General features: G+C 38.7%; 1 protein-coding gene across 2 annotated transcripts in view; it reads right to left on the bottom strand.

Moving 5' to 3' along the window:
- LOC130905487 (protein turtle homolog A-like) overlaps nucleotides 1-13,847 on the bottom strand; it is a 105,165-nt gene that overhangs the window by 53,635 nt on the left and 37,683 nt on the right. For both annotated transcript variants that reach the window (XM_057818952.1, XM_057818953.1), the window contains exons 4-7: nucleotides 11,000-11,146; nucleotides 6,271-6,419; nucleotides 5,696-5,807; nucleotides 360-501 (exon numbers count right to left, since the gene is read on the bottom strand). In XM_057818952.1, the coding sequence (XP_057674935.1) occupies nucleotides 360-501; nucleotides 5,696-5,807; nucleotides 6,271-6,419; nucleotides 11,000-11,146 (550 nt within the window). The remainder of the gene's footprint in view (nucleotides 1-359; nucleotides 502-5,695; nucleotides 5,808-6,270; nucleotides 6,420-10,999; nucleotides 11,147-13,847) is intronic.

The following is a 13,847-nucleotide window of genomic DNA, read 5'->3' as shown; positions in this document are numbered from 1 at the left end:
AATTAACTCGATTAAAAATTTTAATCGTTTGACAGCCCTACTCAAAACATGAAAGACCTTTCTTATGGCATACGTATTCACCTATGCAGTTAGACATCGATGTGCGCATCTACACATACTGCATAATGTTTTATTTTTTTCCTCAAAGTGTTTTTGTTTTTTAATTGCTTTTTTTTCTATTTAATTGCTACTAAGCTGTGTTTATTGGCTGCCAGCAATTCAATGGCAGCCCTTCCAGGCGGAATAGATTGGATTTCTATGACCATTATTCACATCCAATAGGTTCATACAACAAACCAAATAGAGAGTAAAAAGTGAACTTGCATACTTAAGAAGGAAATGTGATTTTAGTTACTTACTCTAGGTGGAAGACGTTTTCTCCTCCTTTAAGCCACATGTAAGTCATGTTTGTGGGGTCAGCTACAGCATGGCAGTCAAGAAGTGCATTTTGGGATATATTGACAGAGGTGCTTTTGGGAGGCACAATGATAACAGGGGGACCTGGTGGGAAAAAAAAAAAACAAAAAACAATCGTATCAGAGTTAAAGCAATTTGGCGATTGTGTGTATGTGTGCGTCTGCGCACATGTTTGGTGGTAGGGTGAGTATGGGGGTCCGATGTAACAAGTCAAACATAAAATCCATTCAGCGGTTATATATTGTCTTAATCATACAGACAAATCTTCATTTATTGTTGGTATAAAATTTTTCAAAATTCTGAAAACTAGAATTAAACTGTTATACCTGTTAGGTGTATGCTATGGTTCCAAAGAGAAATCATTTTTTAAAAATGACTTCAATAATTAAACACAAGAAACTGTACAGCAGTGCTGTCAAACAGATTCCACAAAGGGCCACAGTGGGTACTGGTCTTTGTTGCAACAGACCCAGCACAGACAGTTTAACCAGTGAGGTTTCTGCTAAAATAAGCAGCACCTGACTGGAATCAACTGATTCCACTTGTGAGACACCAGACTGGTTCAAAGGTATTCATCTCGTTTGGTTGGAATGAAATCCCGTACCCACTGCGGCCCTTTGAATACCGGTTTGACACCTGTGCTGTAGAGTCTAAAAGGGCGGATGTTGCAGCAGGCATCCCTCATGACTGAGGGCCCTCGATTGAGTAGTAACAGATGGGTTTCAAATGGCATTCAATTCTCGCTTGACAAGGGACTTCTTCAGGGAGAATAACATCACTCTTTTGGACCATCCTGCAAATTCCCCTGATTTAAATTCCATAGAGAACATTTGGGGATAGTGGGAAGTTTATAAAAATGGGCATCAGCTCCAGACAGTTGATGCCCTGCATGAAGCCAAATTCACCACTTGAAGCAATGTTGCCACTAGCTTTCTGGAAGCACTCACATCAAAGACGCCCAAACGAATTTTTGAAGTGATTACCAAAACAGTGGGGCTCCTCTAAGTCATATTCAGATTTTTTTTTTTCCGGTTGTGGTTTGGACAGTTTTATTTATTTATTTCATTTTTTTTTTTTTTTTTTTTTTTTTTTTTTAGCAATGGTCTAACTTGTGATCAGTTAACAAAGAGCCAATTTAAGTTTAATTATTGTTTTTAATAAATTACATCTGAATATACAAATGCTCCACTCTATGGATGGATGGATGGATGGATGGATGGATGGATGGATGGATGGATCGATCGATGGATCGATCATCCGGCTGGGCAGACATAAGGATAGATGAGTGCCAGTTTATTTTAACCCTTTAATGCCAGCAATATGAAGCAATTATCAGAGAATCCCAAAATTTGAAAAATAAGGTCCTAATGAAACCTTTTTTTCAAATTTGTGAAAAGAAAAGTCAAAATCTATGTGTAATAAGCGCTCAGTTACCTATAACCCTTGCTAAATCCTGTTTCTTTTTTTCATGGAACCTGCAGATGCATGTGTTGACTTGCAGCCATCATATTTTTTTTCAAAACGAAATGTCAAAATGCTGAATTAGTCTCAAAATCATGACATTTTAGGTGTATCAAATGTGATACAGTACATTTGGCAATTTGGGTTAAGGCTTTTACCCTAGCCATTCAGCACATCGGGCAATGTACATAATCAAATCAATGATCACATAATCAAAGATAATCCATTTATGTGGCAGAACTGCTAAATAAAACAAAGTATATATAATTTAGCCTGGGATACATTTGAGCAGTTTCATTTAACCGATGCTTATCACTTTAGCAGTTTTATAAAACAAACATTCTGAAATGAATATAATACAAAGACCAATCTACTTCTGTGCTAGTGCAGAGTAGCTATGGAACATATGGAAATTGGCACCATTTTGTGCTAACTGCCATATTTTTCGGACTATAAGGTGTACCAGATCATAAGGCGTACTATCAATGAACGAGTGTATTTTCATATATAAGGCACAACTGAATATATTGCATCAATGTACAGCAATTGTCATTTGTTCTTTTATCTTTTTAACATTGTGATCATTGTTTTATGTATTTGTTTCTTTATTCCGGGTTTTTTTTTTTGTAGTTATGAATTTGAGGAATGATAAATGTGTGATTTGAGCTCTTCACTGAAGAAGTATAATACAGTTATGCTCCAACAAAATAGGTTTGAGGCCATTAAGCACAATCAGAATTCATTAAAAAGACTCAATTTTGAGGAAAAAAATAATACATTTTTAGTGTGACAAATAATCCTAAAACTGGGTTTTTTAATTGGTCTTGTTAGCGCAAGCAAGCAAAGTTTATTTATCTTGCACCTTTCACAGACAAGGGTCACAAAGCTTTATGTGTCCACATTCACACACACACATTCATAAACCACATTCATGGTAGTGACAGTACATGGAATAGAATACATTTCAATTGATTGCTGTCATCAGAATAGTTACAACATGAACATACATAACAATACATCACAATATTTATATGATGTCCTGTCTACATGTTAAAAAGCCCTTAACTCATGCCCATAAAATCCCACTTGGACATGTTTATTCTGAATGTTCTGTGTATTTACAGGATCCAGTCCGATGTAATATGTACAGGATGTAGTTCCTAGAAGAAGTCCAAGTTTCACATAATTTTACGTGGTGGATGTGTCATTGTGTAATCTAATTAGGAAGGGTTTGTAATTACATCGATATGCAGTACAATATTAAAAATTGTAGCGAAGGTCTGCACGTGATTTTGCAAATCTGACACATTAGAAAGAGCATTTTGTGACAAACCAACATTTAGCAAAACATCTTGAATGGCTGCAACTGAAATGAACAGAGAATTACATAGCCACCACAGTGCCTGATTATGAGCCAAATGGGCCTTCCAATGTTCTCAGCTAATTTTCTGGACAGAGGCAGGTAGCAGATGGAGGAGCGAGACTACAGTAATGAAGCCTGACAATCTAAAGAACAAAGCATATAGGTGTTAAGCCATTCAAAAAGTTTTTGTCATTTCCTCTCGTCAGCCAAATACGCTTTCCATCTACCATCCAGTTTCTGCCACCTATCCTGTTTAGCGCAACGATTGTGCCTATTACAATTGTCGAAGAGGCAGGTCATTTAAAGTAGGGATGTCCCGATCCAGGTTTTTGCACTTCCGATCCGATACCGATATTGTTTTGCACTTCCGATCCGATACCGATACTGGGCGATACCGATACCGACCTATCTGAGCATGTGTTAAAGTTTATTTAGCCTTCTTACTTAGTTGTCAGACTCATGTTGAAAAAGGTTTTAGTACTCTTGATAACAACTAGCCAGCTGAATTAGGTGAATTTGAATAACACACAACGGTTGGTAACAAGAAACTGACCTATTTATTCAGTGACAAACACAAAACATTATAAATAACAAACAGAAATGGCATAGTCAGTCAGTAAAACGTGCAAATAATATTGTAAACTGTCTTAAAAAAGCAAAACACACAAACACCCTCAGTGGAAAATCCCACAAATCCCCCAAGCTATTAGATGCTTTTAATGTTTCGTGCATTAGTTACAAAAGTTGTATAAAAAGCCTCTCAGGTTTAAATAAACGACTATTTCAGTATCAAGTTAACATTTTAAAACAGTAAATAAAATACTCAAGTCCCCATTCTGTATCAGCAGCTTTAAACTACATTCAATTCATTTAATTTCACGAATCAACTGTTAAAGTTGTTAAAATTGCTCCCGTTATTCCATAATTTCCCTTCTGTCTACTTTCGACATGTGAAAGTTTTAAAACTGTTTTGAAGATAGATTCAAGTCAAGATTTTGCCGATTTAGGAGTATTTTAGATAAAAAGTTAATTAGGTTCGCTTGGAAGGTTCACAACAGCCTACTAGGGAAGTCTTCTGCTTTAAGATGGCGGCTGTTTACTAACGCATCTGGTTTTCAATACTTCAATGTTGCTAACGCAGTCGAGTCTGTCGTGTGGCATCTAGTTCTATATACATATGATATCTATTATCTCCAGTAAAACGACGTTGACGTAGTTTGTAGCGGCTGTCAGCAGCAGTCAGGTATTCTTGTGTTTTTTCATCCAGCGGCATGAGTTGAGCTAAAGCCGTGAGTTGAGCATTGGCATTACCCGGGTCTATGACAAGCATTATGTGACGCAATGCGGTCAGTTTCTCATTGCGTCCCGAAGACCGCGCTGTGTATTAGTTCCGCTTTACTTGACATATTTCAATAATCGGAATTTGGATGTTTGTGAATCGTTCTTGAATCTTCCATGGCCGAATCGCTCAAGGATGTAATGATGGCTGGGCATGTTGTACCGTGGTTCTAAGTGTTGGATGGTGCGTCTTTACTCACGTGAGATAATGGCTCGTCATCCAGAATGAATTCTTCGGCAACGACTCTTGTTATTCCCTGGGCTTTGGGACTGTCGAGTGCCAGTTTGTCACGCATAGCAAACGTTTCTGCCAGTGTTAGTTGCGTAGGACCTTTCTTTTTGTCTTCGGTTTTCTTAACATACTCCTCATACTGTTTGTGGTGGTATTTCGCTAAATGCTTGATTAGGTTGGTTGTATTAAAACTTCTTACAGCTTTACCACGACGCTTGACTTTATTGTGGCATATGTTGCACTCTGCCTCTTCATCTTTGTCGTCCTTTAAGGTGAAATGATCCCACACAGCTGACATTTTTACCGATAAAGTCTCTCGTTAAATTGGGAGACGGTAATGTAAATGTAGTGTGTTGAAGATTTGCCGTAAAATGCGGACCAGGTTTTAGGGAAACCGAAGCAAAAACTGGAATGGATTATGTAAATCGGTGCGCTCGAAAACCCAAACCGAAACTGGATCGGAAGTCTGGATCGGAATTTTTCCGTGTTCCGATCAGATACCGATGCGCATTTTTTTGCCCATATCGGCATCCGATCCGATGCAAATAACGGATCGGGACGTCTCTAATTTAAAGGGCACATATTGCATATGTGTTGATAAATATATGTGTAATGTACATACAGAATTTTTTTTCCCAGGCATTTATAAACCTTTGGGTGGAGGTTCACCAATGGAAGCTTGTAGAATGTCATGATATCAATGCTCAGAGCTAATAAGAATAGTGTTCAACTTGAGAATCCTTTGCCCCTCGATGATGATGCAAGAGAGCGAAATCAGCTCTCTGCCACTCTAAAACAGACATAAGACATCCCAAAGGGTTTGCCGCATAACTACTGACAGACAGACAGTTAACAGACAGACTAACGGGCAGGCTGTTACTGACCTTTTATCTTTACTTTCGTCTCGAGAGTGGCATTTCCCTCAGAATTGTAAGCATGACAGGTATACTGTCCTGCTGACTGGAAACTCACTGCTGTCAGAGATAAAACTTCCTCCTGGTAAGCATATGACAGATACAGAGATGTGTATCATAACACATTCAAGACAATGAGTGAATGGTTAGTATGCACAATATAGTAAAGAAAGCATCACATACTAAGGGTTGGGGAATGTAACTATTGTATTTTGTAGGATATCGATTAATGATGATAAAAAGGAAGATGACTAAAGAGTCTGATGTTTTTGTAGTTATCACATGCCACTATTGTCATGCATAACTTGTATGTGTTCTCTTGTTCTATATGTATGAAATCAGTAATTGTAATGAAATCCCACCATCGCAAAAAAGTTTTGCATGATTGATAAAATAGGTCATTTAAATTGTTTTCATTATTTCTTACCTTCTTCATGACCGAATGAATGCATCTATTCATTCATAGAAGCCCTTACAAGCATGAGGTATACCAAGTTTCAGTATTTGTATTTGTTACTTCATTTATGACCTAAGTCCTTGTATACCTGATCATTCCCCATTTGAATCACATTTCCATCCTTCATCCAGGTAATAGTAGGGAGAGGGTTGCCAATGGCAGCACAGACAAGAGACAGATGACCTCCAACAATACACTCCAGGACAGGTGGAGGGGTTTTGGTGAAAGTAGGGGACGCTGGAGAAAACAAAACATCAACAACCTTGAGTTTAAATTAATAAACATAACGAAAAATGTAAGAGTTAAAAAATGCTCATCTAAACATGGTTTTGATGTGTTTGTGTTCATGGGGGGTGTACACACACACATATGTGTATGTATACAGTGTATGTACAGTTGTGGTCAAAAGTTTACATACACTTGTGAAGAACATAATGTCATGGCTCTCTTGAGTTTCCAGTTATTTCTACAACTCTGATTTTTCTCCGATAGAGTGATTGGAACAGATACTTCTTTGTCACAAAAAACATTCATGAAGTTTGGTTCTTTTATGACTTTATTATGGGTGAACAGAAAAAAGTGATCAAATCTGCTGGGTCAAAAATATACATACAGCAGCGCTAATATTTGTAACATGTCCCTTGGCCATTTTCACTTCAATTAGGCGCTTTTGGTAGCCATCCACAAGCTTCTGGCAAGCTTCTGGTTGAATCTTTGACCACTCCTCTTGACAGAATTGGTGCAGTTCAGTTAAATTTGATGGCTTTCTGACATTGTTTCTTCAGCATTGTCCACAAGTTCAAGTCAGGACTTTGGGGAGGCCATTCGAAAACCTTAATTCTAGCCTGATTTAGCCATTCCATTACCACTTTTGATGTGTGTTTGGGGGTCATTGTCCTGTTGGAACACCCAACTGCGCCCAAGACCCAATCTTCGGGCTGATGACTTTAGGTTATCTTGAAGAATTTATAGGTAATCCTCCTTCTTCATTATCCCATTTACTCTCTGTAAAGCACCAGTTCCATTGGCAGCAAAACAGCCCCACAGCATAATACTACCACCACCGTGCTTGACGGTAGGCATGGTGTACTTGGGGTTAAAGGCCTCACCTTTTCTCCTCCAAACATATTGCTGGGCATTGGTGCCAAACAGCTCGATTCTTGTTTCGTCTGACCACAGTACTTTCCTCCAGAAGGTCTTATCTTTGTCCATGTGATCAGCAGCAAACTTCAGTCGAGCCTTAAGGTGCCGCTTTTGGAGCAAGGGCTTCCTTCTTGCACGGCAGCCTCTCAGTCCATGGAGATGCAAAACTCGCTTGACTGTGGACACTGACACTTGTGTTCCAGCAGCTTCTAATTCTTGGCAGATCTGCTTTTTGGCGATTCTCGGTTGAATCTTCACCCTCCTGACCAATTTTCTCTCAGTAGCAGGTGATAGTTTGCGTTTTCTTCCTGATCGTGGCAGTGACAAAACAGTGCCATGCACTTTATACTTACAAACAATTGTTTGCACTGTTGCTCTTGGGACCTGCAGCTGCTTTGAAATGGCTCCAAGTGACTTTCCTGACTTGTTCAAGTCAATGATTGTTCAAGTCAATAATCACTCACAAGAAATTGCTAATTCGTGTTGCTGTATGTATATTTTTGACCCAGCAGATTTGATCACTTTTTCTGTCAACCCATAATAAAGTCATAAAAGAACCAAACTTCATGAATGTTTTTTGTGACAAAGAAGTATCTGTTCCAATCACTCTATCGGAGAAAAATCAGAGTTGTAGAAATAACTGGAAACTCAAGAGAGCCATGACATTATGTTCTTCACAAGTGTATGTAAACTTTTGACCACAACTGTACATGTACAGTATATTCATCGTACTGTGTAGGCCTATGTCAGCTTGCAGTTTAGTTTTTTTTAATTGGAAACCAACTTCATTTACCACATTTTTTTATCTTCAAAAATGCCCTTTTTCTGATTCAGCAACGTTCTTAAATTACAAGATGTACAAATTCCATTATTAAACAGTTTAGTTTCATATGACACAATTCTTTTAACCAATAGTACCTTCCAGATCTCTCTTCTTTACTGTCAGGGCAATCAAATCTCATGAGGTGCAAACAATAGGAAGTGAAGAGCATACCTTCAGGGAATATAATCATTTTCATCTCTCACCTGTCACTCAGACACTACACATCTGTGGAACTGTCTGGCAAATATGCGCATAAATAAACTTAGAAAAATAACAAAATTCAGGTGAAAGATACAAATCTATACAGGGTGACCCCCCCCCCAAAAAAACGCCTCAAATTTGTAGAGCCATCACTTTTTTCGTTTTTTTCCAGAATAAAAAGAGACTGCAGGTAAAACTATTCTATTTTTAATACGATGTATGATCGTCTGAAAAAAATAAAATACAGTGAATGTAGCTACAGTCTTTTTTTATTCCAAATATAAATCAAGAAATGATAGATTTTTTTTTTTGGGTCACTCTGTATTTCATTTCTAAATCCATATTTAAATATAGCGATATAATATTTTCTCAAATTATACAGTGTAGTTTTTGTGTAATTTTTTTATGTACCGTATTTTTCGGACTATACAGAGGAGGAGAAGGAGGAAATGCGGGTATGCGATGCGTGGTTGCGTTTTGTGTGATCACGTTTGTGATGATGCCGGTGCATATATGCATAATGATAACAAATTAAAGCCTGTCTTTTGTAACAAATTCTCCCAGTTAAACAAGACTGTAAGATGGATATTCAAAAAAACATTTATATCTTTTATATTTGCGTGTCTGTTCTAACAGGCGGATAGTGGATTTGACATTTATTTTAATCTCCTCGAGTTGGCAGGAAAAAAAACGCAAGTTTTCTCAATGTTTAAATAGTCTATATATTTTTATGATGATTATAAATGCATTTACACAACGACATAACGGTGGAAAAGTTTGTTAAATATATTTCTTTTATGAGACCAAAGCGCCACATTTGTTTACATTCAGCGAAGCCGACACAGGTATCTTCAACAATCAATTTGAATCCTTTCCCTATCCCACTCCTACCGCAGTTGTTTTCTTTTCAATTACCCTGTATAGCAGGACGCTCGTGGAAGGCGCCAGGAGGCGGGAGGAGAAGATTGAAAAGAGAGCTAGTGCGTTGCAGGCATGCACAGCGCCTTCTCTGTTTTATCCAAATTATTTATTTTATTTAACATCCATACATCGTTTTAGTGCAAATATATGAATATATATTTATTTTTATAAAAGTTAGCGAGAGAGAAGTCGGGCCGACGTGACCGTAAATAATCACACATAAGTCGCTCCAGAGTACAAGACGCACCCTCTGCCAAACTATGAAAAAAAACTGCGACTTATAGTCCGAAAAATACGATACATGTATGTGTAAGAAACAAGTCTGTTCACTGTAAAAAATAAAGTATAGCTCAAAAATACTGCAATACTAATTCTAATGCTATGCTATTTACAACAAGTAGCATGAAGACGTGAATCCCACTACAAAAAGTGTATATGAATTACAGCCGGGCGGTACACCGCAAATTTACCGTTACCAAAAATCTTCACGATGATCTATGTAATTTTGACCATGTCTGTAAATTCGGTAATTTAATAAAACAAGAAAATATAGTCTTTTTATCCCGCATTGACTGTGTTGTTCGGCGATGTTCATTCCCCTTTAAGAAAGCGGTCAGTGTGCTTACATGTGGAGTCACGTGATTATCAGGAACTCAAAACAAACAGAGGTCAAACGCTAGCAGCCAACGCTACAAGCAAACGTGATGGAGTCGGGCTTAAGAGAGCTTCGCCAAACTTTCACCCGACATTAAGTAGACTCTTGGCGGCCTTGAGACGGGCTTTCACCCTGGTTCTCACCAATTCAGGAGCGTGTGTTTTCAGTGCTTTCTACTGGTCGCCAGGCCACAGGCTAACGCTAGCGGCTAACAGCAGCTACAAATGAACGTGATGGAGTTGGATAGTGGCTCTAACATTGTCGAAACGGCTGAACTTAATGAGTGGATTGTGTACTTACTGCATCTAGCAATTAGTATGTCGCGTTATTTTGTATCTGTTTGTGTGTGATTTCTTTGATATCTTTTATGATGGTAAAGCATTCATCATAAATCATAATCCAACAGTGACCGTTTAACGGCCACAGCTATTTTTCTGTATGTGCTTGCTTTATTTTGTCCTTCTGTTATTCTGTCTCATTACTGCCATCATAAAATCTTAAATGTTTCATTGGCATAAGAGCGATATAGCTTTAATGTGTGTGTGTCTGCATGGGGGGTGCATGTGTGTGCGTGCTTGTATTAAAAAAAAGGCTCTGGTAAAAAAAATACCTGAAACCTTGAAGTAAACACTTGTGTTGAGTAATTATGTCCAAGCTGCCATTAACAATAAGTTGTTTGAAGTGTACTGTTCAAGCTGTAATTTGTGTTACAATAACATGTTTGCACAGTCGTCGTATTGATTTTTATAACATACATTGTTCAAGTCTTACAAGCTGTTATAAATGTTCATACACTACTTGAATTCTTATTGTTTACAAGATTTTTTTATATACTTGATGTTTAGATTGAAATTGAAAGCTGGTAAATAAATCAACGAGAAACTTTGATTTGTATTTCATGCATTGATTCAGATTTGTAAATTATATAACAGTCCGCTTGGGCGAATTTATCGTTATCGAAGTAAATCTGCCCAATTTACCGTGATACGTACTTAAGGCCATATCGCCCAGCCCTAATATGAATGACAACTGCTATTACGCAGCTATTAAAACAAGAACTACAAAAAGCCTCACCAGTGACTGAGAGCATAATCCAGGTGCCGTTACGACTCTCCGCTGTGGGTTTATCTAATGAAAGGATTCGACACTCATAGGGGCCCTGGTCATCAAGCTGCAAACCCTCCAACTTTAGAGTGGTGATGCCCACCAGAGACACTCGCCCTGCGGAGACACAAGTGCAGGTAAACAGCAGAGAGCATGGGACAGCATGGAACATTCATGTTCCAAGATCTGTCAAACTGTCAAATTTTTGTTTGTGATGAAACACTACTTTCAGATGAGACACCGCCTAAAACTGACACAATACAGACACACACACATTCGTGCAAAAACACAACAACAATAGATGCACACGCACGCGGATATCTGATGCCATGGTTGCCAGGTGATGTCTCCCTTGATAGGTTCGCTCAAAACATTTAAGTGCTTTCTTTCATTTTGTTGCTGTGCAGCAACACACACAGCTTGTCCGAATTGTATGCATTTCTTTTGCCTTCAAGCATGTTGGACAATACTTATTTAGCCTTACTTATGTTTTAGTTGGACAAAAATTAGCATGAAAACATGGTTGTGAAAGTTAGAGAAAAGGAAGAAGTTAAAGTATGTATGTTATTAGGGATAGCCCACACTATTTACTTTTCCAAGCTGCCAATAGAAACTGAATCCACAAGGAATCGAAGGGGGGAGGGAGGTAAAATAGGGCACAATACTCTTTCATGATCATCAGACACATGATTTCAAAATTCAACCTTTGGCACATGGGCGTTGACTTTCCTTTCATGTTTATTATTCCCATGTGGTAAATGGGTCACCATAGCATGGCAGTGGAAAGGTTAGGTTGAGTCAACAACCATTACTGAGGGCTGTCTGATACAAGGAAATGGAAGTACTGTGGTGGTATCAGTAAGAACATAGTGCACATAGCAGTAACGTCACCATTTACAAAAAAAAAAACAAAACTATAATTATGAAAGATTTAAATGTGAAGTCAACTGAAAATGAAGTAGGGTAACAAAAAAACACAGGATGTATTTTAACAACGATATAGTTGATTATATTTTGAAACTATTGTAGTGGGTAAAAAAACAGACCAAAGAGATAATGTCACATTCGGCTGCTCAATTATCTCATTTCAGAGTGTGGCCGGTGTTTCCCTGGACCCAAGTGCTTCCAATGCTCATTAGCTGCGTATTTAAACACAGACAACCCAGGCAAGGGTGCCGAGATATTAACTTGCTGACCTGCATTTGACGCTTGTACTTTCGAGGCTCCTTGTATGTGCTAGCTTGTTCGTCAGCTGTTATTTGTTTTGTGATTTCTCTACCTTGTGCAGGTATCGAGTGTGTTCATTTTTTGTTATCTTACTGGCTCTCTGACCACCGCTTAGTTTAGTGTTATTTGATCCCCGTTGACCTCTTGTCACGGACCCTTGTTATTTCCCCCCTTTCTGCGATCGCGTGTATGTTTCTAACCGGCTTTCTGATTGCTGGTGGCCGTCGCCACTAAACTCCGAACCGTAATCGGGAGTGGACCGGCGATTTCTGTGGCTCGTTTGTCGTCGCTCCTACGTCCGGTTTTTCCTTTGGGGAGGTGGCTTAGTGTATAAAAACACATAGGCGTGTCTGATGGCTTTTTATCGGAGACTTTATTAACATAAACAAAAACCAGTGGGGGAAACCCAGCAGCTCAACACAGCGCTCCCGATGTAACATTTTTGTCTGGCTAAGCATAATAGCACCCATAAATCATCAAATAACAAAAATTCTCTACAGTAGTAACCTCTCAAAGTACGCACAGTAACTCAAAATGCAAAACACGTCCAAGACAACAATCTTACCAATATTGCTACAAAAAAATAGTCGTGTGAAAAGTAATTCCCACTTTATCATAAATCCATCACCTTCAGGACCGCTTATCCTCACGAGGGTCGTGGGGGTGCTGGAGCCTGAAACCAGGGGTGGGAAAACTATTCTATAAAGGACAACAGTGGGTGCAGGTTTTTATTCCAACTGATCAAGAACATTTTCAGCAATTCAGTGTCTTACAAGAGTAATCAGTTGATTACAGTCAGATACTGCTTGTTTCAGCAGACATCTCATTGGTTAAAATGTCTGTACCGGATCGGTTCATACAAAAACCTGCTCCCACACAGAAACGCTTATCCTCACGAGGGTCTTGAGGGTGCTGGAGCCTGGAACCAGGGGTGGGAAAACTATCCTATAAAGGGCAACAGTGGGTGCAGGTTTTTATTCCAACTGATCAAGAACATTTTCACAAATTCAGTGTCTAACAAGAGTAATCAGTTGATTACAGTCAGATACTGCTTGTTTCAGCAGACATCTCATTGGTTAAAATGTCTGTACTGGATCGGTTCGTACAAAAACCTGCTCCCACAGTTCTTTGAAGACCCGTTTGCCCACTCCTGGTATGGACAAACAACCTTTCCAAATTCGCACAAACTCACAGAAAACAAGCTCTGAGGTTTGGAGCTCACTTTTGTGTCTAGGGGTTAATATCACATTTGTTATGAGTCTTGCCTGGCCAAAAAGTAATATAAAAGCTTGCCCCGAATAGTCTGATTACAGACTTTTAGTTCTGGTCCAATGGAGATCCAAATAGTACGATTAAATGTACAATGGCACTTTTTCAACAGTTTGTGTCTGTACAGCACATATAAAGTCTTAAACAAAGAATCATTTAATTTCAGCCAGACCCCTCAAAGCACACAGTGACTGAAGCAGTCACACCTTCTCTTCCATCTATTGCCTCCTTGTCTGCGCATCCCCCTCCTGCTCACTGGCTCTATTCAATTATCTGACTAGTTCAAAACACTGCCTTCTTTCAGGTGAATTCATGAATGCGC

The sequence above is a fragment of the Corythoichthys intestinalis genome, chromosome 17 (genome assembly GCF_030265065.1).
Source record: "Corythoichthys intestinalis isolate RoL2023-P3 chromosome 17, ASM3026506v1, whole genome shotgun sequence".
Lineage (NCBI taxonomy): Eukaryota > Metazoa > Chordata > Actinopteri > Syngnathiformes > Syngnathidae > Corythoichthys > Corythoichthys intestinalis.
This window is presented reverse-complemented; position numbering and strand designations above follow the sequence as displayed.